Consider the following 25,591-nt stretch of genomic DNA (forward strand, 5'->3'; position numbering starts at 1 on the left):
CCTAAGACCACGTACTTGAAAAATCATAGAAATGCCTCAATAATGGAAAATACATTTAATGTGCTTGTTTCCCACTACTTCTGCGACCACCACATAGTCTTCCCACTTCTCCCTATGATCGGCTTTGGCAACCAGATGTCAGATGCAACTTTGAAAGACTTTTCGGCTATTAAAGCACATGGGAAGCCTTTTGGCCGATCAAAAGCCCAACACGGGCGAGATCTAAATATCTAGCCCAACAAAGCAAAGTTCAATCATAAGTATTCAACCTATATAATCAACACACGTAAGCTTTAAGGTACATTCTCCGATCTTATAATTTCACTTCACTCATCTTGGACTCTGTAATTGATTTAGGCATTTGATTATTAACCTTGCAGGTTCATCATCACGTCATCGTCAGAGATCAGCATCACCGCATCATCACGTCATCATCGCCGCATTAGAAGTCCGTTATCACTTATCAATATCAATTATGGTTCTAGTAAAGATCATTATGTATATAGACCATGGATGATTGATCTTCATTTAACATTTCAAAATAAGATTGATGATTGATCTTCATTTAACATTTAGAATTAAGATTTTATGTAAATAGGGTGTTTTTTTCATAGGATTTGTAGTGAACAAGAAAAATATAATTAATTTTAGGGCCCTTAATTTTACATCTAATAAAGTGCTCCACCGTCGTAGTTTCATTGTGTTGGGTCTTGGATTTCATAATTTCATTGGAAACAATTACTCTATTTCTCTTCTCCATTTACATCATTTTCACCACAGTTCACTATCATTTTTTTCTTCTTCTTCTTCCTCTTGGCAAAATACCAAATACTTTGTAACTTTCTCTCTAGAGTCCACTCTAATAATTTAATAATACGCGGTTTTTTAATAAAAAAGGAAAAGGGGTCAATTTTCTTTCCACAAGAATAAAAAGACATGGAAACTTGTAAAAAGTTAAATAAAGTAAAATAAAAAGATAGCAGTCAAACTGGCATGTAATTCACATTCAAAAACACACATTTATTAGTTTCGATATTAATGTCATTTAAATAAAAATAAAAGAACATAAACCTCAATGCCAACTTGAATGTTACCTTTCATGTCTATGAGAGCCTATGAAGACAAATAAAACCTTCATTCTCTGCACAGACCAAAATCTTTAAAATGTTTCAGGATCTGTACAATGTACAGAATCATTGGGTGACATCCCTAAAATAATTACATTCTTTTTTCCATTTTCGACCATTGATCCTCGACTTTAATCGTTGTTTATCGCCATTTTTTCATTCTTCTTTCCATATACGACCAGTGATCCTCAACTTTAATTGTTGTTTATCGCCACCGGAGAAATAAAGAGCTAGGTTTCTCTGAATGATGAGTCCGTCTTGACTATCACGAACTTTTCTATGACTCTCGCGAATGCTCCTCGGTATTCCTTGCCATGTGAGTTTGCGGCTATTTCCACCAACCTCTAAGCTATACCTGAATTTCTTTGCCTCTTTCTCGTCGCCTAAAAATCGTAAAAACGCCATATAAACTGGAGCTGTGCCTAGTAGAAACGCCTCGAAGTGCAAGCAAAAATGCTTTCCGAAACAATTGAAAACCTACAAAGATAGGTAGATGAGAAGGATGTCATGTTTTCAACCTTAAGCGAGCCTATAAAAATTTTGCCGATTCTATGAATCGGAAACAAATCATGCAAATCTACAAGAAATGATACATCAAATTATATGCTACAGCAAAGTGATAATTGAATTCGTAAGAAATAACTTACAGTTAGCATCCATGTGGCATTTTCAACTTCATGAGGATTTGATTTGACGTATCGATGGTTGAAGGTGAACCCGTCATGTACGTCGACCTTGTGATCATTCTTGAGATGTGCCATAAGAGTTGGAATGTCACACATTATAGAGCACTCTGATCCAGCATAGGGACAATTGTATGGACGAAATCGACAATTTTGTTCGTGCTTTAGTTTAGTGTGGTACGGGAATATATCATGACAACCTAGATTTTGATATCTGCAAGGAAGCTCCATTGATTCTGCCACCTTCTCCAAAGCCAAACACCTTATATTCCCGAGATCACGATGACATGTTGGGCAACGGTTATGCACCGCAATCTTACAATTTGAACATAATGTGTGGCCATTTGGGCACTGGAACACATAATGCAGTCATCAAGGAAAAAATTAAAATTAAGAAGAATATTGGAAATAAACATATAATTAGATTAGGTATTAGGGATTCGGTTATATATTAAGTTAAAGGAACCATGCGAACTGTGATCAACTAATGAAAAGGTTATTCGGCCAGTACTCAAAATATTGGCAAACATCTAAGACAATACGGGAAAGTTGGAGATGTTTGGGTGGAAAGGCCGATTTTCAGCTGAAAATTTGATCAGGATATGATAAGGTCGAAATATGATAAGGCCTGCTCGGTCCAACTCTTAATTTGGTCCAAGTCCAAAATTTGGACCCGATACATTTTTTGGTCCGGGATCAGTCGGTTAAAGCCCAACTCACAAGCACCACTTCAAACAATCTACAAATTATAACCAATCAATATTTATATCGTAGGTCAGGACAGATCTCAAGGCTCAGAACGCACTCACAATAACACTCACAAAGGTTGTTACAGATTACCCAAAAACGAGGATCTTATGGTGGCAGAGAAAGTTGAAGACCTTGTGGGGGTATGAACCAACTCCTTATCTACTGAATCAACTTCAGTTTCTTTTGCAGGATGTGCATGATATCGTATTCCATTTTGTGTTTGTGTAATGCATGATAAAATATGAGCTTTTCAAACACGCGTAAAATATGAGCTTTTCAAACACGCGTACGCACGAAAACACATGCTACTAAATTTCAAGTTTAAAGAAAAAGAAGTGGATTTCTAATTGAGAGACTTGAACCTGATGAATTGGGGGGTACATCAAATTCTTGCAAACAGGGCACTCAAGTAGATCATAGACACCATTCTTTGAATTATTTCCATTCTTTCCATCCGAACAAATCCTTGATTTCACGAACGTATTATTACAATTGGCCTCAGATTTAGACTTAGCTGTCTCGTAATCTGGAAATATCATATGTGATTCAAGAACTTCTTTGAACGAACTCCCAGTGCCTCCCAGATCCATTGAAAAATTTAGATCTGTAGTATCCCTTTCTCAAGGACCACGCCTCAGAACTTTTCCTTCATATCTTTCTACAAACACCGCACATCTGTTATAAAACAAAGAGGTCAATCCCTAAAAACATATTCAGAAATCAATACTACTTCAAAACATTATCCTTCATAGCTTCAATTCAAAGTTCATGAACTCGACAAAAGAAAACATCATAACAACAACATCTGTAAACTGAATCTCTCATCTGAACATCTCATACTTCAAAACAAACCTAGATCAAAACAACATTTCAGAAAATCAATCAACCAAATCAACATAGTTCTTGTTGCCTACCAGAAAAGATCAACAACAAATCTTCAAACTCATACCATAAAGACCTATTCAACAAATCATCACATGCAAAACAACATTTCCTTCCTTCAACAACAACAATGCAACAAAAACTAAGCACATAAAATCACATGCAAAATGAAGACAAACCTAAAAACAATTATCAATCACAGACGGAAATAAAAACAAAACTCACAAGATGCAAACAAATTTAAACCTTTTTTTTTCCAAAATTAAAATAATTAAATAAACAAACAAATGCACATTTGGGTACAAAAAAAATGCCCAAATTTTTAAAAAATAATAATAATAAAAAATTAAAATGGAACAACAAACGATGAAGAATTGGTACCACGAGATTCTTAAGGTGTCGGTGATTGGTTATGTATGGATGCTGAGAATCAAGGTTGTCTTGTCTTTCTTCTTCTTTCTTTTTCTTCTATGTTTCTTCCAAATCGCAGGATTTGTTTTCGTTCCTTGTATTGTGCTCTATTTTTTTTTTTGTTTATTAATTAATTAATTAAATAATTAATTAATTATTTTTTTTATAAAATATGTACTATTTGTTTCTGACAGCAATTTAATTTGATTTGGAAATTAGTTAAATATTTAGGTTTTGTCTGTGGTTACTAACAAGGGTTGATGGACCAGTGCTACTACTTCCATATGTGATTGACGCATCCTCATAAATACAACCTAACAAACAACTTTCCCTCCTTCATATAGTTAACTTTATTTTGAATATTTTCTATTCTTAATTCTTGAGATATTATTTTTGATGAAATGGATTTTTAAATAATTTAATAAGGATATATTTTATATAATTGGGTAATTAATGTTTATTTTTATATATTAAAAAGGATAATTTAAATTAAATATTTGTTATCGTATTAGATTGTTAAAATTACTATGACACATGTTCAGAAGTTTTTTTTTTTGTCTGATTCTTGGTTCGAGGAAGTTCCATTAATTTTTAGTTTTAGTAGATATTTTATCTTAGTATTTGCTAAAAATGTGTTTGTTGCGAGTATGCTTAAATTAGAGTTGTACTAGTCAAAAAGTACAGATGTGCATGTTCCTTCTGTAAGGGCAGGAGACTCAGAGACCTTAGTAGATTTATAACACGATGTGGTAGTTAGAGCTTGCTCACGACAGCGAGAAGCTTGTACGGTAGTATTTTGAGGTACTTTGAGAGACCTATTCACATGAGGTGAAACGCTTTGATGATGATCGGTGATGCTTGATAGCAAGTGTATAGTTGCAGGCAACTCTGTCCTAAGACTTTAGTGATTATTGTGCTCTTTAAGGTGTAAAGAATGTGTATGACTTAGCATTTCTAACTTCTCCCCTTGAGGAGAGATGTTTTTATAAATGCCTTTAGGACCTGGAATTTTCTTGGAAAGGGTCACCGCACACTAAATAAATGGTGGACCGTTGAATCTCTATTTTCAAGGGAGACGTGGGTTGAATCTCTCTTCCAAAGTAACGTCTTATCCCATGTCAGGGCGATAGGAAAACTACGGGGTGAGGCGATACCTCCCTTTAGACGATATTCTAACGTCGCCTTCTCTATAGCTGTCTAAAGGCATCGCCCTATGCGAGGCCTTTTGGAAATAAAACACTATATAGTACCTCAAGCATGAGGCATTTCGTAGGAGAATACGTGTTTTTTAAGTCAAGGTTTATAGGAGTATCCCGAGAACCGGTATCTCCTCTCATAAGGTCATTAGCTGCCATGGGAAATCTTGGCTCTTTATTCATAGTGTTTTGTGCTCAGGCTGATGAGACACTAAGTCCCTCCTGTCAGAGATTAGTTAGCTTAAAGGATCTAAGTCCATTAGGCATAATTGCATATGGCTCGACTGAGGAGATTCTAAGTTTCTCAAGCAAAGCATTGACCTTCTTGGGCACGACTTCCACTGAGCCCTCAGACAAGACTTGTGATTAAGTCTCTCGAGCTAAATATCTATCTTGTTTCTTAGGCATGACCCTTGAGTTTTGTCCTGCCCAAGGAGACACGAAATCCCTCAGGCAAGAGTTTAATTAGCCTATAGGATCTAAGACTTCCAAACAAAATGTATATAGCGCAGCTAATGAGACTATAAGTCCCTTAGGTGATGTGTTTGACCTTCTTGGGCGAGACTTCCATCGAGTCCTCAAGCAAGATTTGTGATCAAGTCTCTCAAACAGGATGTATGTCGCGCCTCTTTACCGTGACCCTTGAGTTTTATCATGCCCGAGGAGACACTAAGTCCCTAAAGTGAGAGTTTAATTAGCTTGGAGGATCTTAATCTTCCAAATGAATGTTATATAGCCAAGCTCATGAGACTACAAGTCCCTCAGGATAAGCGTTTAACATTCTTGGGCGGGAATTCTATAGAACCCTTAGATAAGACTTGTGATAAAGTCTCTCGAGGTATATAAGTGTTACGCCTCTCAGGCCTAGCCCTTGAGTTTTGTCCTACTCGAGGAGACACTAAGTCCCTCAAGTGAGAGTTTAATAAGCCTGGAGGATCTTAGCCTTTCAAACAAAATTGTGTATTGTAACACCCCATACATATACGTCTAGAATAATATGTAGTTGTCATATCCCAAAAATTTGCCCACTATATTTCAAGGAATTTCTCAAGGGTTGAGTACACAAACCCTCTCCTAAGCAATCAACCCACAACTAGGGTTTTTCTTCTCTCAAGGTAAAATCAAGTTCTAAGGCTCCAGGTGGACTGCATAGCATCTCATATGTCTCAAATGATCCTCACACCAAGTTGCAAGCCTCACAGTACAATATTGCTCAGTCAAGTGCTCAAATGATCAACAGTCGACTGATTTGACCTAAAGGTCAACTATGGTCAAATTACAGTCAAAACTCCTGATTTTTGGTCAACATCAACATTTTGAGGTTACATTCGTCATTTGATCAAGGGTTGATCATGATTCATCAAGAAAAGCTCAAAGATCAACAAAACTCGTAGTTTCTAAATTAGGGTTTTGTAGGTGAAAGTTAACTAAACTTTGACCAGCCATAACTCTCACATGGTTCATCAGAAATTGTCCAACCAAAGCTCATTCTCAAGGAAATTCAATTCTTTACAACTTTGATGTTGGGCCCAAGACAAATAAATGCACCATTTGAGATATAGGATCCAAAACATTACAGGTCCTTCTAGAAGTTCACAAAAAGCTATTTTTTGTCAGGACCAATATCATCAAGATAAAATCTCCAAATGCAAAAAGGGTTCCAAAGTGGCTTGTAGAGAACATCTTGGGCTTTCCAAAAAGTCATACAAAACTTCCATACCATAAAAATTGAGTGAGTTATGATTGACAGAATTTGGGCAAAAATTGGAAAATACATGAAACCTTAAATGAGCAAATTCAAGTTTTTGAGTATTGGGCCTTTGTTTTTGGACTTCCCACGTGACTTTAAGGTCAAAAGAGGCCCATTGGTCATATATTATTTATTTCATAATTTTATTTCATTTATATTTGTTTTTATTCATCAAAATTCAATATAAAATCAAATAAAATTATAAATAAATAAAAAGATCATATAATTGATGTCCAAATATCTTGATCAAATTTCTAATCAATTCAAGGGCCAATATAACGTGAGAAATATGCATGAAATAGGTTGGAGCTCAAATTAGAAAGATTTGGTGCAAAAATCATATCAATTTTTCTCATGATCAAAGATTGATTCCTTGCTATAAACTCTTGACCTAAATCTCCCCTTATGTATATCCCACATAAACAGATGCAAGGGAGGAGGAAATTGGCAGAAGAGCTAGGGTTCTCAATAAAAGAAAATTTTGCAAAAGCTAGGGCGCAACCACAAACTTCTCTCAGCATGTTTCAATCTTTCCCATGCATCATGTCATCATCCCTAAAGTCCCAGGAGTCGATCTCTCTATTTACCCAAGCTTGCAGGCATCCAGAACTGGTTTCACGAGGTTGCACTACTTTGGTAAAAATGTCAAACCTCAAACCTCTGTTTTACATTATATTAATGATTTTAATGCATGGATCCGTGTTCATACTAAGGTTTCTGGATGTTTAGAACCGTTTGCATGAAGCCTTAACGCAGGAATGGAGAAACACCATGGCTAGGGTTTCAAAACTTTCGTTTTTTGTATCTTAGTTTGCAGGCACTTTCAGGGCACACCAATGGCACCATTGAATTTGCAAGGTGCCAATTAGTGGATCTGGGCATGACTTGCGTTTGTTTAACAGGTTTTGTTTGAGTTTTAATTTTTTCCAGAAATCGCAAGAAAATCCGCAGCAATTCTCAAAAGAAAATCCGCAGGTAAACTCAGCCAATAACGTGAAGAAGATGATGAATAATATGGCTGAACCTTTGACTGTTGGCGTGGCACGATGGGATTCTCTCATTCGCTGGTCAACAACGACACTCCCTCTCTCTCTCTCCATTTGATTGGTTACGTGTGCACCGAGGGGGCCCACGTTGACTCTTTATTTGAATCTCTCATTAATTTCATTTTTTATATTTTATTGTTTTGTTTTGGTTAACTAACAGCGAAACAATCATGGCACAGTTGGCAAGCGTGAGATACCTGTAACTAGAAGGACTTGGGTTTGATCCCAGGGTCCTGCCTTTTATTTTCATTCTTTTGATGCTTATGTTTCCCCACAGATCCAACGCACATTGTCTATGAGAGCACGCCGTACACCCTCAACCCTCTACCATTTGATCAATACCAAACCAGATCTAAGAGCTTTGGAATGCTGCTCCACCATGGACACTCAGGGATACTACGCAGGGGATCAGGCGCCCTTTTCTTTGTTTTGTTATTTATTTTTTCTGTTTTGGTTATGTTTAATTAATCCAATTAACCACTAACCACTAATTAACCAAAAAAAAACAATTAGCCTTTAGTTTAGTGAATTTAGTAATTTATGTTTTTATTAACTTTTAGGCTTTATTTTTAATTAGTTTCAATATTAATTTAATTTAGGACTTAATTTAATTTAGTCATTAATTAATTTAATAGAATTAGGTCATAATTGATTTAATAAATAACTTAATATTTATTTTTAGGATTTAATTAAATAGACTTTGTATATAATTAATTTAGGTTAATTTAGAAGTAACTTTAATTAAAATTAATCTTTCACTTAACGAACAATCAAACCCTAATTTCTCGCGATCTTCTTCTTCTCATCTCAAACTCTAATGAATGTCGCATGATTGTTTTAACTATTATTTAATTATTTATTTAATAATCTATTTAAATTCTAGAAATTATGTATAGGTCGCAAAGGGTTTTTTATGTAATAGCTTAGGTTTACTTTTCCGCACTTTATTATTCTGTATATATTTAACTGCTAGTAATTAGGATTGTATGGCAAGATAACTTAATCAAACGTTAGCTAACCTAATTCAAGATTAAATAACTGAATCTAACACACTTCGCACTCACTCACTCACCTCTAGGGTTTCCCCTCTTCTGTTGCCCTTCGTAATAGTCAAGTCCCTCGAATGTGAGGATACCTTAGCATATGTTGCCTTCGATTCAAAATCATCATAAAGATCATAGTCCCTCGATGACCCTCAATGTTGCCTACGAATATATGATCTTGTCCCTCGATGTTGCCTTCGATTAAATGATGATAGTCCTTTCGAATGCTAAGGTTTCCTTACTTGTTGCCTTTACGACTATTCACATCTCATATAACTTCATACCCTCTTTATGGTATGGATAGCCCCTATGACGATTCGATGACCCTTAGATGACCCACACATCCAATGTATAGGACTACCTACCCTCAAATGGTATGGATAGTACTATCGCCCAAGGAAAGTCTTAAAGAACAAAGTTAAACCTTACAACTTAGGGTAGGTAACTCATAATTGCTTGCTCAATTCCAAACTTCAAATGCTTTTCACACCTCCAATTTCAAAATAATTTCAAAGGCTACACTTTATTTACAAAGTTAAAGTCCTTTTTCAAACTGTTTTTCTAAACACACACTACACTTTCAAACATTTCAAAACAAACAAAGTGAGCTAAGCAATTAAGAGACCATGGATAACCATGCATACAAAGGGTGCTTACACCTTCCTTTTGTATAATCTACCCCCCCGAACTCAAAATCTTTAAAAGTTTTTTCCTGTTCTTTTTGCATTTCCAATTGGATAAAATAAAAGTCGATGGCGACTCTTGCTATCCGCAACATTTCAAAAAGTCAGTTCTCCCACCGTGTTATAGTAGTGATGCTAAAAATTGGTACTGTAACGCCCGTAAATGTGTTTTTCTGTTTAATTGTGATGTTTGATGTATTTTCCTAAATTTTACCATTTTTGAGTTGTGTCAGTCGGTAATAGTTCGGTATAGTAGATTATTATTTAATCGATGATTTTTACGTTTTCGGTAGTAGAAATATATATGACGTGTTATTTTGCGTTTTGGGGTTTTTCGGAGGAACTAAGTTTAGACCGTAAAATAGATATTTTAGTTAGATATTTTATGAATGAATAGGAAGTAGGGAGGAGGTAGAAGTGAGGTAGAAATAAGATATAGAAGAAAGAAAAACCAGAAAAAGAAAGAAAAGAGAGAAAACTTGTAAAGAGAAGAGAAAGAAGAGAAAAACAAAGAGAAGAAGAGAGTTGTAGAAAATCCAAACCAAGCTAGAATCAAGATTAACCAAGGTAAGGGGGTGAATCTAATTTATCTTGGATGTATGATTCTTATAGTTTTGTTTTGTTTTTGTTCTTGTTCTTGTTCATTTTCTATGCTTGACCAACAATGGTAGATTGTGAGTTTTGTGAGTTTTGAAGATATAAACATGATTTTGTGGTGTGTATATGTAGTGTGATGATAGATATCTTCATTGATCATGTTTGTTTTTCATTTCTCCATGTTTCCTTACTTATGAAGAAATATAGGTCAAAGGTGTTATGTGATGATCCAACCATGTGTTAATCATGGATTAGGTGTATATATAGCATGTTTGTGTTGTATTGGTGTTGGGATGAAGTTTTAAATGGGTTTTGAAGGGTTTAGAGGGAGTTGAGAGGGACTGTTGCAGAACTGGTTTCTCTAGGTTTGCGCAGGTCCGCTAAGCGGCCCTGGGTCCGCTAAGCGGAGGTTCTTTTGCAGAAAAATCTCTGTAAGGGTCCGCTAAGCGGAGCTTCTGCATTTTTGACTAATAATTTTCTGTCTGGGTCCGCTAAGCGGAGCTCAAGCGGACAATGTTAAATATAGTTTTTTCCAAACTTCGTTTTGTAGTATCTTTTGAACCGTAGACCGTTTCTACGTGCCGTTTGAAGTGTTATGGTAATTATTGAGTATGTCTTATGATAAAGGAGAGTGTGTTGGTGGTTGTATGAGTTTTCATAAATATATTTTTATGATATAATATTTACTAATCAGGTGTGTTTTGACGGTAAAGGTGTGTTGTGTGCTTATGGAAGCCTGAGTGGTGTTTATGATGTATCTGTGTGGATTAATATAACTGGTGTGATGTGGATGTGTAACCGAGTTATATTATTGTTGTCGTTGTTATGTAATTGAGTCATTTGTGAGCACAGCATAACATTTCAATACGTTAATGGCGGAATGCTGTTAACAGGTGGCCCGTGTGGCATTGGTTACCAGTAGGAGCTTGATGCTCGGTAACGGAACATTAGCCTGAGTGGTAAGAGATCATCAGTGGGGACTAAAGGCTCGATTGCGGTTTGTCATAGCTTACTGCTCGACAACGATGTACTTTCCTGAGTGGAATGAAGTCCCAGCATAATGCTCGGCAGGTGTATTTGTCATAATGACAAGGAGGAGTTTACTCCGGATTTTGGTACCACATGCATATGCATAGTCGAGTCTCATTCATCACCATATGTCTTTACCTTTATGTTCTCACTCATTTATCGCATTGTTCATACATTGATTGTGGTTGATTTAGTGGATTACCTTGTTGTATGATTCTTGATGACACTTGTTGGCATTACTATATCTATCATGCTTTTTCATTATAAATTATACTCTCACCCTTCTGCCTTAATGTTACCTACTCGTGGGTAATATGCAGGTGATCCGCAAGTGTAGGTGCTCTTTTAGTAGTTGTCCGTTTTGGTGTCGTCCGCTCGTGATACGTAACACCTAGGGGGGATTTGAACACTTATTTTGTAAATGATGCTTATAGGATCCTTTTGATGTATATTTGATCCTTTGGATGTATTCATATTATGTGTTTTGGATACCTTATCATACGTTGTATTTTGGAGGAATTACTGTGGATATTCTGTTTACTGACATATATGATATTGTCAAGTGTTTATGAGAATCTTTCCTCTTTGATTATTTGTGTAACGCATCTTTTGTGAGTATGTTATGTTTGGTAATATGGTTACTTAAGTGTAATACCCTAATTGTTTATGTGAATTTAATTTTTATACTCTGAAATTTGTACCTAAATGCTTGGGTAGAATTGGGGTGTTACATTAGTGGTATAAGAGCGGGTCGGTCTTGTCCGACCAAGTGTCGTGTCGTTTGGTCTAACCTTTATTGTGTTGTTCTGTAGCAACCTGCCCTAAAAATTTAGATTTTAGAGTCGCCACCTATTCTACCAGGGCGAATAGGAAACCCTACGCAGTTAAGAAATCTGGGTAAGATTATTATAATCAGGTCGAGGGAAGGTGTTAGGCACCCTCAACCCTTTCCTATGGCTTTGAATCTAAGGTAACAGTTTTATGGCTAAAATTATTAAGGCAGGGTTCATGCTTTCAAGGATTAATAATTAAGGGAAACAAATCGGGAAAAAATGAGATTTAGAGGGAAGGGGACTCGCCTTGGTTATCCAAGTGCCTACGTACCTCCTTAGGGAGGATCAGAGTGTACGTAGTTCGAGCACAGGGTTGTACGCCTTTGAATTTGATATGATATGGTTTGAAGGCTTTTGGAATGGCCTATCGTAGTTTTGAAAAGGTATTTTGAATTACCTTCGTAGTTTCGCAGTATTGAAGAGAAGAAAATCTGTAGTTTGGTTTGATGTGTTTTAAGTGTTTAGCGTACAACCCTGATTTGATATGTCACCGTTAGATGCGATGATCAATAGATTTTATCATTATAGTTAACGGATTATATGGGGTAGTGCTGGTTACTCTGACCGATAGATTCGATCGTCACGAGCAGCAAATAAAATGTATTTTAAATTTGTAATTAAATTATGGGTTTTATCATTGCCTCTCGTAACCAATAGGTTTGGTTATTACATGACAACAAATTCCATTGTTAATGTTTTATTATTTTTATCTCTCGTCATTGCGACTAATAGATTTAGTCGGGTCAAGGAGAGAATTAAACCAGAATTAGTTAAATTAATATTAGTAAATTAATTAGATTAAATTTATTTCTCGTCAATGCGACCAATAGATATAGTCGGATCGAGGAGAAAATTAATTGAAGGTTAATGTTTCGCCAAATGGGCAGTGGGATTTGGCAAACCCTAATGCATATAACCTTTCTAGGGTTTTTATTGTGATTTTTAGTAATTAAAATTGATTAAATAAATTAAATCGGAATAGTCGAATAATCAAATAATCGGGAAATAATTCTAACCCTAATTATAATCCTAATCCTAATTTATTCTAATCCTAATTCTAATTAATTAATTAAACTAAACACAATCTAAATAATTAGACAAAACAAGTAAATATTAGATTGGATTGTAGGAGATCTGAGGGCTGCTAACGAGGGCATATGATGATCCTCAGGGGTGCGCAGCGCAGGATTTGGGAATTGGCTTTGACAAACAAATTGAGAAAATAATAACAAAATATGCATGACCTGGGGATCGATCCCAGGTCTCTTAGATTCCCAGCACACGCCTCAACCGTCTCTGCTAAACATCCAAGTTGTTAGACTAACGCATTGAGAGTAATAAATATAAAAAAAACCTGAATTAAATGAAAGTCAAACTCAGTCAGTGGTGGGGCCCTTTCTTCTTGCGTGCAGCCACTGAGAATAGGACAGCGCGCCCTGGTTTTGTTGACCGGCGAATGGAAACGCGAGTAACCTCCACGCGGTCTTCATCTCCTACCTTCAGCCATGCCCTTTTATTTGCTACAATTTTACACGTGAATTAGCTACAGTTTCTGCAATCTATTTCCGTAGCAAAATTCCGAGATTTCAAACCTGCATCAAACACGGCCAAGGAAGAAAACTACAAGCCCAAATCACCTTAAAATTATCCCTTGATCAAAAATACGACCTTTGTTTGATCTAAAAACCAACAAAACTATGAACCCGACGAAGGATCTCCACCTTACCTCAACAATGGTGGTTCGTGTTTCCTATGTCAAACCTTACGAACAGAATGTCAAACTGGCTCTAAACAAGGGCATAAGCATGTATGAACATATAAAAACCATTTATAGTACGCAAATTGTAGATTAAGAAACTCAAACCTTATTACACCAATGCAAGCTTAAAGGAACGGTTCTGGATGTTTTGAGACTTCAAGAACGATTGGGAAGGTGCCTCACGATCACTAGAAGGAGGTGCAATGCTCGAAATTAAGTGGGGAGGGCTGCCATCGAAAATCTCCCTTGCCCTAGTTTTCTTGAAAGTTTGTAAGCTTTGAAAACCCTAGTTCTTTGTTCCTCCCCTATTTCGTTGAACTCCTTCTGAATATATATCAGGTCCATTAGGTTAAACATTTCTAGAAATAAGTCATGTGATTGGAAGGTTAGATCTTTGATTAAAATTTGCATAAGATCTTTCTATTTTGAGTCCAATATCCATCTCTTCTTTCCAATTTCCTTTGCATATTTTTGACTCATATAATTGATATATTAGATGATTAAAATTAATTGTAGAATCAAATCTTGGATTTAAAACAATTTATTCATATTTTATATAATTTATTAATATTTAAATGAATTAATATTCAAGTAAATAAAATAAATATTAAAAAAATAAAATAATTGTTTTAGAAGTCATTATAAAGCCCATAACCAAGTTTTAAATCTACATCTTAGGCCCATTGGTCAAGAAAACCAAAATCACTTAGTTAGGATTTTATGTATTTCTCCAAAATCGACCAACTTCTAAGCCTTGTATCTTCTTCAATTTTAATCATATGAATGCATTCTAGGACTTTTTAGAAAGCTTGATGAGTCCTTTAAAACCTCCTTTTGGTTTCACCTCAACTAGAGCTTCCATGCTCAAGTTATGAGCTTTGACCCAAAAGGTGTTTTTTATTGACCTTTCGGAGGACCTATAATCTTTTGAACCATATCTCCCAAATGAAGCATTTCTTGATTTTGGGCCCAACATCAAAGTTGTAGAGAATCAAATTTCCTTGAGAATAGGCTTTGGTTGGGCAATTTTTGACAAACCATGTGAGAGTTATGACCGGTCAAATTTGAGTTGACTTTTTAGTTAAAAAACCCTGATTTGAACCTTTGATTAGGAGAGGATGACTTGAGTTTAACCATTGAGCCTTGAACCCTTGAAGATGAACAGAGGAGGGCAAATTTTGGGGTATGACAGCTGCCCCTGTTCAATCTTCTTAAACCAGAAGAGTCGGATAGGCACGTCTGCCTATCGTGATCTAAAGGTAGAAGATACTTGAACACTGAGAATGCCCTGAAATTTGCTTTTATTAGGAAGAAGTTCCGTGGGAGATGGGCTTACAGATGCCACCCAAGGTAAGTACCCATCTTTGATGAATGTGAAGCAAATTCTTTTGAGAGAACCACTTGGTTTGATTGGAGTACGGCCTGAAAAGGCAACCTTATTTTATGCAATGTTATGATGCATGTGATGTATGATGCAGTGAGCTTCTCAAAATAAATGAGAGTGATGTACGTATATGTATTATGTATGAATGAGGTATGTAATTGAATGATGCATGATTGTTAGTTAGTAACTTTGGAAAAGAAAAATAAAACCTTTGTGTGTTATTGATGATGTTTTGGAGAAGATCACTGCCGAGGGACTAACGTGATAAACCCAATTGACGAACCCTTTGAAAATCTTGTTGTAAAACCCTTTGTAAAACCCCTTTGTTTTTTCGAAGTAGATCACTGCCGAGGGACTAACGTGATAAAACCCCTTTGTTTTTTCGAAGTAGATCACTGCCGAGGGACTAACGTGATAAACCCCATTGAAGAATCCTTCGTAAAAGCCTTTGATCACTGCCGAGGGACTAACATGATGGGTATACGTAACTATTAATAGCGACAACTCGCAGTTTGTTGTGTAGAAGATAGTTAACTTGCTATAGCGCTAGCAAGCTTTCGTAGTTTGTGAACCCCACTTACTATAGTTCTAGTAAGTTTCCGTAGTTTGTGAACCCCACTTACTATAGTTCTAGTAAGTTTTCGTAGTTTGTGAACCCCACTTACTATAGTTCTAGTAAGTTTCCGTAGTTTGTGAACCCCAAAAGGATCACTTGCTATATTTCTAGCAAGCTCACCTGCACCAATAGGATTACTTGTCATAGTTCTGACAAGCTCACCTGCACCATTTGGATCATCTGCCCTTGTTCGGACAAATTTCACCTGCACCATTTGGATCATTTGTCCTGGTTCGGACAAATTTCACCTACACCATTTGGATCATTTGCCCTGGTTCGGACAAATTTCGCCTACACCATTTGGATCATTTGCCCTGGCTCGGACAAATTTCACCTACACCATTTAGATCATTTGCCCTGGTTCGGACAAATTTCACCTACACCATTTGGATCATTTGCCCTGGTTCGGACAAATTTCACCTGCACCATTTGGATCATTTTCCCTGGTTCGGACAAATTTCACCCACACCATTTGGATCATTTTCCCTGGTTCGGACAAATTTCACCCACACCATTTGGATCATTTGCCCTGGTTGGGACCCTTTGTTGGTGAGGGAGCAAAATTTTCTAAGTGCATTAAGTTCCAGAATGGGTTGCGTTCTGATATCAAGAAGGCGGTAGGGTATCAGAAGATTCGGGTATTTCCAAATTTGGTGGATAGCTGTAGGATTTATGATGAGGATAACAATGCTCATTATAAGGTGATTAATGAAAAGAGGAACAAGGGTCCGCAGAATCGTGGGAAGCCGTATGACGGAGGGAAGGGTAAACAAAAGATGAGTTATGGACAAAGGTTTAGTGGGGGAGATGCTCCTGCTAAGATTGTATGTTTTAAGTGTGGTAAACCTGGCCACAAAAGTGATGTCTGCATTGGTGACGCGAGGAAATGTTACAAGTGTGGGAGAGCAGGACATATATCATCCGACTGTGCGTCCAAGGGAGTAGTGTGTTTTAATTGTGGTGATGAGGGACACATGAGCAGTCAATGTCCGAAGAAGAAGGTTCAAGCTGGTGGGAAGGTGTTTGCATTGGCTGGAACTCAGACGGATAAGGGTGATTGACTAATCAGAGGTACTTGTTTTAATAATGGCATTTCTTTAATTGCTATCATTGATACGGGTGCTTTGCATTGTTTTATAGTCGCCGATTGTGTTAAAAGATTAGGTCTTGTTCTGTCTAGTTTGGATGGTGAGATGGTTATCGATTTACCAGCAATGGGGTCGGTGACTACTTCTTTAGTTTGTGAGAATTGTCCAGTATTAATCTTCAGTAAGGACTTTGCTGTTGATTTGATTTGTTTGGCGATGAACGAGTTAGATGTGGTTCTGGGAATGGATTGGTTGATGAATAATCGTGTCCATATCGATTGTTATCATAAGTTGGTGAGATTTCCATTTCTTGAGAAGGATGCGGAAATTGGTGTCTTATCTACCAATGAGTTGAATCGACTGTTAGAAGATGGGGCACAGTTGTTTGGTTTGTTTGCATCACTGACTGTGGAGGGTCGAGCTGCAGTTGGGGATTTTCCAGTAGTGCGAGAATTTCCTGAAGTGTTTCCTGAAGACTTTTCCGCCGAAGAGAGAGGTGGAGTTTTCCATAGATCTAGTTCCTGGTACGAGGCATGTGTCCATGGCACAATATAGAATGTCGGCATCAGAGTTATTGGAATTGAAGAGTCAATTGGAAGAGTTGCTAGCAAAACATTTTGTGAGGCCTAGTGTTTCACCGTAGGGAGCTCCAATTTTGTTGGTAAAGAAGAAGGATGGAAGCATGAGGTTGTGCATTGATTATCGTCAATTGAATAAGGTGACAATTAAGAATAAGTATCCGCTTCCTAGGATTGACGACTTGATGGATCAGTTGGTGGGAGCCGGTGTGTTTAGCAAGATTGATCTAAGATTTGGTTACCATCAGATTCGAGTGAAGGAGGAGGATATTCAGAAGACTACGTTTAGGACTCCGTAGGGGCATTATGAGTTTTTGGTGATGCCGTTCGGGGTTTCTAATGCACCTGGTGTGTTTATGGAGTATATGAATCACATATTCCATGATGAGTTGGATAAGTTTGTTGTGGTCTTCATAGATGACATCTTGATTTATTTTAAGTCTCCGGAGGAGCATGAGGAGCATTTGCGTGTTGTGCTACAGGTTTTGAAGGAGAAGCAGCTGTATGCTAAGTTATCCAAGTGCGAGTTCTGGTTATCAGAGGTGAGTTTTCTTGGTCATGTGATTTCAGGTAACGGGATTGCAGTGGATCCATCCAAGGTAGATGTAGTGCTACAATGGGAGGTTCCAAGATCGGTTACGGAGATCAGAAGCTTCTTAGGTTTGGCGGGTTATTACTGGAGATTTATAGAAGGCTTTTCGAAGTTAGCACTTCCGTTAACTCAGCTTACTTGCAAGGGTAAGGCGTTTATTTGGGACATAGTTTGTGAAAGGAATTTTGAAGAGTTGAAGAGAAGGTTGACTTCAGCTCCGGTTTTGATTTTACCTGATCCTAATGAACCGTTTGTGGTGTATTGTGATGCATCGCATATGGGGTTAGGTGGTGTGTTGATGCAGGAAGGTAAGGTGCCAGCTTACGCTTCGAGGCAGTTAAGGATTCATGAGAAGAATTATCCCACTCATGATTTGGAGTTAGTTGCGGTTCTTTTTGTATTAAAGATATGGAGGCATTATCTCTACGGTGCAAGGTTCGAGGTCTTTAGTGATCATAAGAGTTTGAAATACTTATTTGATCAGAAAGAATTGAACATGAGACAACGTAGGTGGTTGGAATTCCTGAAGAACTATGACTTTAGCTTGAATTACCATCCTGGTAAAGCTAATGTGGTTGCCGATGCTTTGAGTCAGAAATCTTTGCATATGTCCGCGATAATGGCGGAGGAGTGGAAACTTTTGGAGCAGTTTCGCGATCTTAGTTTGGTATGTGAATTGACATCGGATAGTGTGAAGTTGGGTATGTTAAAAGTGACGAATGATTTTCTGTCGACCGTTAGCGAGAGACAGAGGATAGATGTGAAACTTGTTGATTTGTTTATGGTGGCAAATCAAAGTGTTGATGGCGACTTCATAGTGAATGGTCAGGGTGTTTTGAGATTCCGTGGTCGGATTTGTGTACCTGATGATTCCGAGCTGAAGAAGATAATTTTAGAGGAAGGTCACAGGAGCAGTTTGAGTATTCATCCGGGAGCCAATAAGATGTATCAGGATTTGAAGAAGATCTTTTGGTGGTCTGGTTTGAAAAGATATGTGGCTCAGTTTGTGTATGCGTGTTTGGTATGTTAGAAGTCGAAAGTGGAACATCAGCGTCCTGCAGGGTAGTTGCAACCGTTGGATATTCCAGAGTGGAAATGGGATAGTATTTCTATGGACTTTGTGACGAGTTTACCGAATACTGTGAGAGGTTTTGATACAGTTTGGGTGATTGTTGATAGGTTGACAAAGTCTGCTCACTTTATTCCTATTAACATCACTTTTCCAGTTGCGAAGTTAGTTGAGATTTATATCAAGGTGATTGTGAAACTACATGGTATACCGTTGAGTATTGTGTCAGATAGAGATCCGAGGTTCAAATCGGATTTTTGGAAAGGTTTACAAGAGGCTCTAGGTTCTAAGTTGAGGTTGAGTTTGGCTTATCATCCTCAGACAGACGGTCAGACCGAAAGGACTATTCAATCGTTAGAAGACTTGTTGAGAGCGTGTGTTCTTGAGAAGGGAGGTTCGTGGGATACTTATCTTCCGTTGATAGAATTCACTTACAACAACAGTTTTCATTCTAGTATCAGAATGGCACCTTTTGAAGCGCTGTATGGTCGTAAGTGTAGAACTCAGTTATGTTGGTTTGAATCGGGCGAGAGTGTGGTACTCGGACCTGAGATGGTAAGAGAGACTACGGAGAAGGTGAAATTTATTCGTGAGAAGATGAGAAGTTCATAAAGTAGGCAAAAGAGTTATTATGACAAGCAAAGGAAAGATTTGGAATTCCAAGCTAGTGATCATGTATTCTTAAGAGTTACGCCTATGACGGGTGTTGGACGAGCTTTGAAATCGAGGAAGCTTACTCCGCATTTTATTGGTCCTTATCAGATATCGGAGCGAGTGGGCAAAGTTGCGTATCAGGTGGCGTTACCGCCAAGTCTTGATAATTTGCATGATGTATTCCATGTGTCTCAGTTGAGGAGATACATTGAGGATCCATCCCATGTGATTCAAATGGACGATGTGCAAGTGCGTGAGAACCTCACAGCTGAGACGATGCCAGTGCGTATTGAGGATCGCGAGATTAAGACTCTAAGAGGCAAAGAGATTGCCTTGGTGAAGGTCGTGTGGTCAAGTGCGGCAGGTGAGATTTTGACCTGGGAGTTGGAGAGTAAGATGCGAGACTCCTACCCTGAGTTGTTTGTAGCAGGTAATTTTTATTTTTGAGGACGAAAATCTTTTAAGTGGGGGAGGGTTGTAACGCCCATAAATGTCTTTTTATGTTTAATTGTGATGTTTGATGTATTTTCCTAAATTTTACCGTTTTTGAGTCGTGTCAGTCGGTAATAGTTCGGTATAGTAGATTATTATTTAATCAATGATTTTTACGTTTTCGGTAGTAGAAATATATATGACGTGTTATTTTGCGTTTTGGGGTTTTTCGGAGGAACTAAGTTTATACCGTAAAATAGATATTTTAGTTAGATATTTTATGAATGAATAGGAAGTAGGGAGGAGGTAGAAGTGAGGTAGACATAAGAAATAGAAGAAACAAAAACCAGAAAAAGAAAGAAAAGAGAGAAAACTTGTGAAGAGAAAGAAGAGAAAAACAAAGAGAAGAAGAGAGTTGTAGAAAATCCAAACCAAGCTAGAATCAAGATTAACCAAGGTAAGGGGGTGAATCTAATTTATCTTGGATGTATGATTCTTATAGTTTTGTTTTGTTTTTGTTCTTGTTCTTGTTCATTTTCTATGCTTGACCAACAATGGTAGATTATGAGTTTTGTGAGTTTTGAAGTTATAAACATGATTTTGTGGTGTGTATGTGTAGTGTGATGATAGATATCTTCATTGATCATGTTTGTTTTTCATTTCTCCATGTTTTCTTGCTTATGAAGAAATATAGGTCAAAGGTGTTATGTGATGATCCAACCATGTGTTAATCATGGATTAGGTGTATATATAGCATGTTTGTGTTGTATTGGTGTTGGGATGAAGTTTTAAATGGGTTTTGAAGGGTTTAGAGGGAGTTGAGACGGACTGTTGCAGAACTGGTTTTTTTAGGTTTGCGCAGGTCCGCTAAGCGGCTTTGGGTCCGCTAAGTGGAGGTTCTTTTGCAGAAAAATCTCTGTGAGGGTCCGCTAAGTGGAGCTTCTGCATTTTTGACTAATAATTTTCTGTCATGGTCCGCTAAGCGGAGCTCAAGCGGACAATGTAAAATATAGTTTTTTCCAAACTTCGTTTTGTAGTATCTTTTGAACCGTAGACCGTTTCTACGCGCCGTTTGAAGTGTTATGGTAATTATTGAGTATGTCTTATGATAAAGGAGACTGTGTTGGTGGTTGTATGAGTTTTCATAAATATATTTTTGTGATATAATATTTACTAATTAGGTGTGTTTTGACGGTAAAGGTGTGTTGTGTGCTTATGGAAGCCTGAGTGGTGTTTATGATGTATCCGTGTGGATTAATATAACCGATGTGATGTGGATGTGTGACCGAGTTATATTATTGTTGTCGTTGTTATGTAATCGAGTCATTTGTGAGCACAGCATAACATTTCAATACGTTAATGGCGGAATGCTGGTAACAGGTGGCCCGTGTGGCATTGGTTACTAGTAGGAGCTTGATGCTCGGTTACGGTACATTAGCCTGAGTGGCAAGAGATCATTAGTGGGGGCTAAAGGCTCGATGACGGTTTGTCGTAGCTTACTGCTCGACAACGATGTACTTTCCTGAGTGGAATGAAGTCCCAGCATAATGCTCGGCAGGTGTATTTGTCATAATGACAAGGAGGAGTTTACTCCGGATTTTGGTACCACATGCATATGCATAGTCGAGTCTCATTCATCACCATATGTCTTTACCTTTATGTTCTCACTCATTTATCGCATTGTTCATACATTGATTGTGGTTGATTTAGTGGATTACCTTGTTGTATGATTCTTGATGACACTTGTTGGCATTACTATATCTATCATGCTTTTTCATTATAAATTATATTCTCACCCTTCTGCCTTAATGTTACCTACTCGTGGGTAATATGCAGGTTATCCGCAAGTGTAGGTGCTCTTTTAGTAGTTGTCCGTTTTGGTGTCGTCCGCTCGTGATACGTAACACCTAGGGGGGATTTGAACACTTATTTTGTAAATGATGCTTATATGATCCTTTTGATGTATATTTGATCCTTTGGATGTATTCATATTATGTGTTTTGGATACCTTATCATACGTTATATTTTGGAGGAATTACTGTGGATATTCTGTTTACTGACATATATGATACTGTCAAGTGTTTATGAGAATCTTTCCTCTTTGATTATTTATGTTACGCATCTTTTGATAGTATGTTATGTTTGGTAATGTGGTTACTTAAGTGTAATACCCTAATTGTTTATGTGAATTTAATTTTTATACTCTAAAATTTGTACCTAAATGCTTGGGTAGAATTGGAGAGTTACAGGTACAACAAACATACATAAGCGGAAAAGACAAGGAAAGACAATTGTATCCAAATTAACTCTTGTATAAAGTGTATACAATACATTTGTCCATAACACTGCACAACGGTAAGATCTCATCTGATGAGGTCATCCTGCCATCTGCTCGTCCACCGTCTTCAATAAGGATCATCTAGCCATTTTTATACTTCTAACCTGCTCCTGAAAAAGGATAAGAGGAATGGGGTGAGATAACTAAATCTCAGTGAGCTCCCCTATCCTATAGGTTCAATCGGTTCTACAAGGTACATGCAATCAAACAAATCCACCGAGGATCCGGGTTTTCCTCACAGTCGGGTACAAATACACAACAAGGGCAATATCCCCATTGGTAGTCCCACAGCTAGTCAATGAGATAGCAACAAGCATACAGACAACACACAAGTATGGAAACCCCATTTGGATGCAACTCACCTACTCTAGGGGCTATCAAGCCAAGAAGGAAATCCAATATAATAGTATTAGTTCAAAGCCTAAACAATCCTAGTTTACAACTTATCACCTAATCACTACTTCTACCTAGGAACCTCCTTGATATTAGAATCCCCTCTCACTTCCCACTGTAGATGTTTTTGATTGGCTGCATTTTATGGTAAAACATATTTCTGTGTTTAGATGTCTTGACTGATGTCATGACATGCATTTGTAGTTTTCTGCAGGAGATGTGTTTTTAGCTAATACAGATTTTAGTGATGTCAAGATGCATGTTGTGACATCATTACCTGAACATCATGTGATGTTATGTTTCTATTATGTTTCCTACTTTATCTCAGGCTATATTTTAGGAAACTAACTATTATGTGCTGATTGTATATCAGTAAGAGACCGAGCTATGGCCTGATTTTTAGCACCCTGATTTGTGAAAATTAGGTTAACTTAGATAACCCTAATTTATGTTCTTTAGGCCCAAGGCCTAGGATCTGCATATAAGAAGATTGTTAGTCCTACTTTTAGCGGCAGAGAATTGAAGTGAAGAATAGTGTTTGCTGTGATTTGTGCTTTAGGTTTATTTGTTCTTAGTGTTTCTTGTGAGCCAAGCAATTGTCTCTTTGATAATTGTATTGGAGTAGGGTGTATTGAGTTGTTACTTGTTGTGTCACTCAAAGCTTTTAAGCAAGAGTGCTATGTTCCTTGATTGAAGCTTTTAAGCAAAATCAAGATTTGTTTGAAGTGTGTCTTCACTTTATTCTTGTTTAATTTGTCTTGTTATCACTGCTGTGATTGAGGGGGAGTGAGTAGGAACTGAGGTCTTATTATTAGATTGAAATTGCATTGGGTAGGTTTTAAGTGAGGGGTGTAAACTGTTGGTTTAATCCTGAATTGATACCTCTTATAATGGATTTCCTCCCTGGCTTGGTAGCCCCCAGAGTAGGTGTAGTTACACACCGAACTGGGTAAACAATTACCTGTGTTCCTTATTACTGTTATTGCTTACTTACTGCTAAGATTAATAATTTGTATTGAAGTGAATGTCCTAACATCCGATACGACGCCAATTGTCTATTACTAGAATTTCAATTGGCATCAGAGCAGGCACTCTGTCTGTTATTTTCTGGGTGAGATATAGGGACGATACTTTCTGGTACTATGGACAAGGATGTAGGATTTACAAATAGACCACCCATTCTGGATGGATCTAACTATGACTACTGGAAAACTCGTATGATAGTCTTCATGAAATCTCTGGATAGCAAGGCCTGGAGAGCTGCTAACAAAGGATGGGTACATCCAGTGAAGAAAGAGAAAGATGGATCAATTGTGCTAATACCTGAAGAAGATTGGAGCCAATAGGAAGAAGAATTAGCTCTTGGCAACTCTAAGGCTTTGAATGCATTGTTCAATGGAATAAATAAGAATATACTCAGACTTGTGCATCACTGTAAACTGACCAAAGAGGTTTGAGATACTTTCAAAACAACTCATGAAGGTACCTCCAAGGTAAAGATTTCTAGACTTCAGATGCTAACTACTAAGTTTGAGAATCTGAGGATGAAAGAGGATGAGACCATCCATGATTTCTACATGAATATTCTTGAGATTGCCAATACCTCGGGAGCTTTAAGAGAGAAAATGTCTAAAGAAAAACTTGTAAGAAAGATTCTTAGGTCATTACCCAAGAGATTTTCCATGAAGGTTACTGCTATAGAAGAGGCTCAGGATATCAACAACATGAAGGTTGATGAACTCATTGGTTCCCTCCAAACATTTGAGATGGGAATGTGTGACAATGCTGAAAAGAAGAACAAAAGCATAGCTTTTGTGTCAAATACTGAAGAGGATTCAGAAGAAAGTAATGGTGGAAGTGAGGAAAATCTATCAGAAGCTATAGCTATGTTTGGAAGACAATTCAAAAGATTTATAAAAAGAATAGATTAGAAGACCAGACCAAATGTCCAGAACATCCCCTCTGACACCAGCAGGACTTATGATTCCAGTAGAAGATCTAAATCTGATGAAAAGTCCAACCAAGGCAAAGGGATTTAGTGCCATGGATGTGAAGGCTTTGGACACATTAGAGCTGAATGTCCCACTTACCTCAAGAAGCAAAAGAAAGGGTTATCTGTCATCCGGTCTGATGGAGATTCTGAGAGTGAGTCTGAAGAGGAATATGCAAAACATGTCACTGCACTAACTAATGCAGGTGTATCTGATGATGATTCAAGTGAAGATGAGCTAACCTTTGATGAACTTGCAACCTCATATAAAAAGTTGTGTGTCGGGAGTGCAGAAGTGTGCCAACAAGGGGAGAAGAAAAAGAAACTCATAAAGGAGTTGAAAGCTGAGAAGAAATAGCATCTTGCAACCATAGACTCAATAAATGGTGAAGTCATCCTGTTGAATTCCAAACTTGACCAGATGTCAAAATCTGTCAGGATGTTAAACAATGAAATTGACACATTAGACGAAATTCTACAAGTTGGTCAGAAAGCAGGAGAAATGTCTGGAATAGGACTTGTTGGTGAAAAGGGATCCACATCAGGTTTTAAAAGGTCAAATCTTGAAGATCATATGTCAAACCGGATGTCAAGACCTATGTCTCAACATCATGAGAACATAAGCATGAACCAGACAATGAGGAAATTTCAAAGATGGAGGTGTCACT

At 37.4% G+C, this 25,591-nt stretch overlaps 1 protein-coding gene across 2 annotated transcripts; it reads right to left on the reverse strand.

Moving 5' to 3' along the window:
* Positions 1-996: 996 nt before the first annotated feature.
* LOC131644742 (E3 ubiquitin-protein ligase SINAT2-like) lies at positions 997-3,962 on the reverse strand. 2 transcript variants are annotated; one of them, XM_058915324.1, is made up of 4 exons: positions 3,824-3,962; positions 2,923-3,235; positions 1,775-2,161; positions 997-1,604 (listed from the first exon to the last, which is right to left on the reverse strand). In XM_058915324.1, the coding sequence occupies exons 2-4, from the start codon at positions 3,148-3,150 to the stop codon at positions 1,284-1,286; spliced, it is 936 nt and encodes a 311-aa protein (XP_058771307.1). In that variant the 5' UTR covers positions 3,151-3,235; positions 3,824-3,962; the 3' UTR covers positions 997-1,283. The 2 variants fall into 2 exon arrangements, with proteins under 2 accessions (XP_058771307.1, XP_058771306.1); XM_058915323.1 differs by lacking the exon at positions 3,824-3,962 and adding an exon at positions 3,475-3,612.
* Positions 3,963-25,591: the final 21,629 nt, after the last annotated feature.

The sequence above is a fragment of the Vicia villosa genome, linkage group LG1 (genome assembly GCF_029867415.1).
Source record: "Vicia villosa cultivar HV-30 ecotype Madison, WI linkage group LG1, Vvil1.0, whole genome shotgun sequence".
Classification (NCBI taxonomy): domain Eukaryota; kingdom Viridiplantae; phylum Streptophyta; class Magnoliopsida; order Fabales; family Fabaceae; genus Vicia; species Vicia villosa.

What these genes read in the sequence shown, in the direction of transcription:
- LOC131644742 (XM_058915324.1), bottom strand. Translation starts at nt 3,150, where the DNA reads ATGGATCTGGGAGGCACTGGGAGTTCGTTCAAAGAAGTTCTTGAATCA. An exon ending in TGTACCCCCCAATTCATCAG is followed by an intron (nt 2,162 to 2,922) that starts GTTCAAGTCTCT and finishes TATGTGTTCCAG; the next exon opens with TGCCCAAATGGCCACACATT. An exon ending in ATGCCACATGGATGCTAACT is followed by an intron (nt 1,605 to 1,774) that starts GTAAGTTATTTC and finishes CTATCTTTGTAG; the next exon opens with GTTTTCAATTGTTTCGGAAA.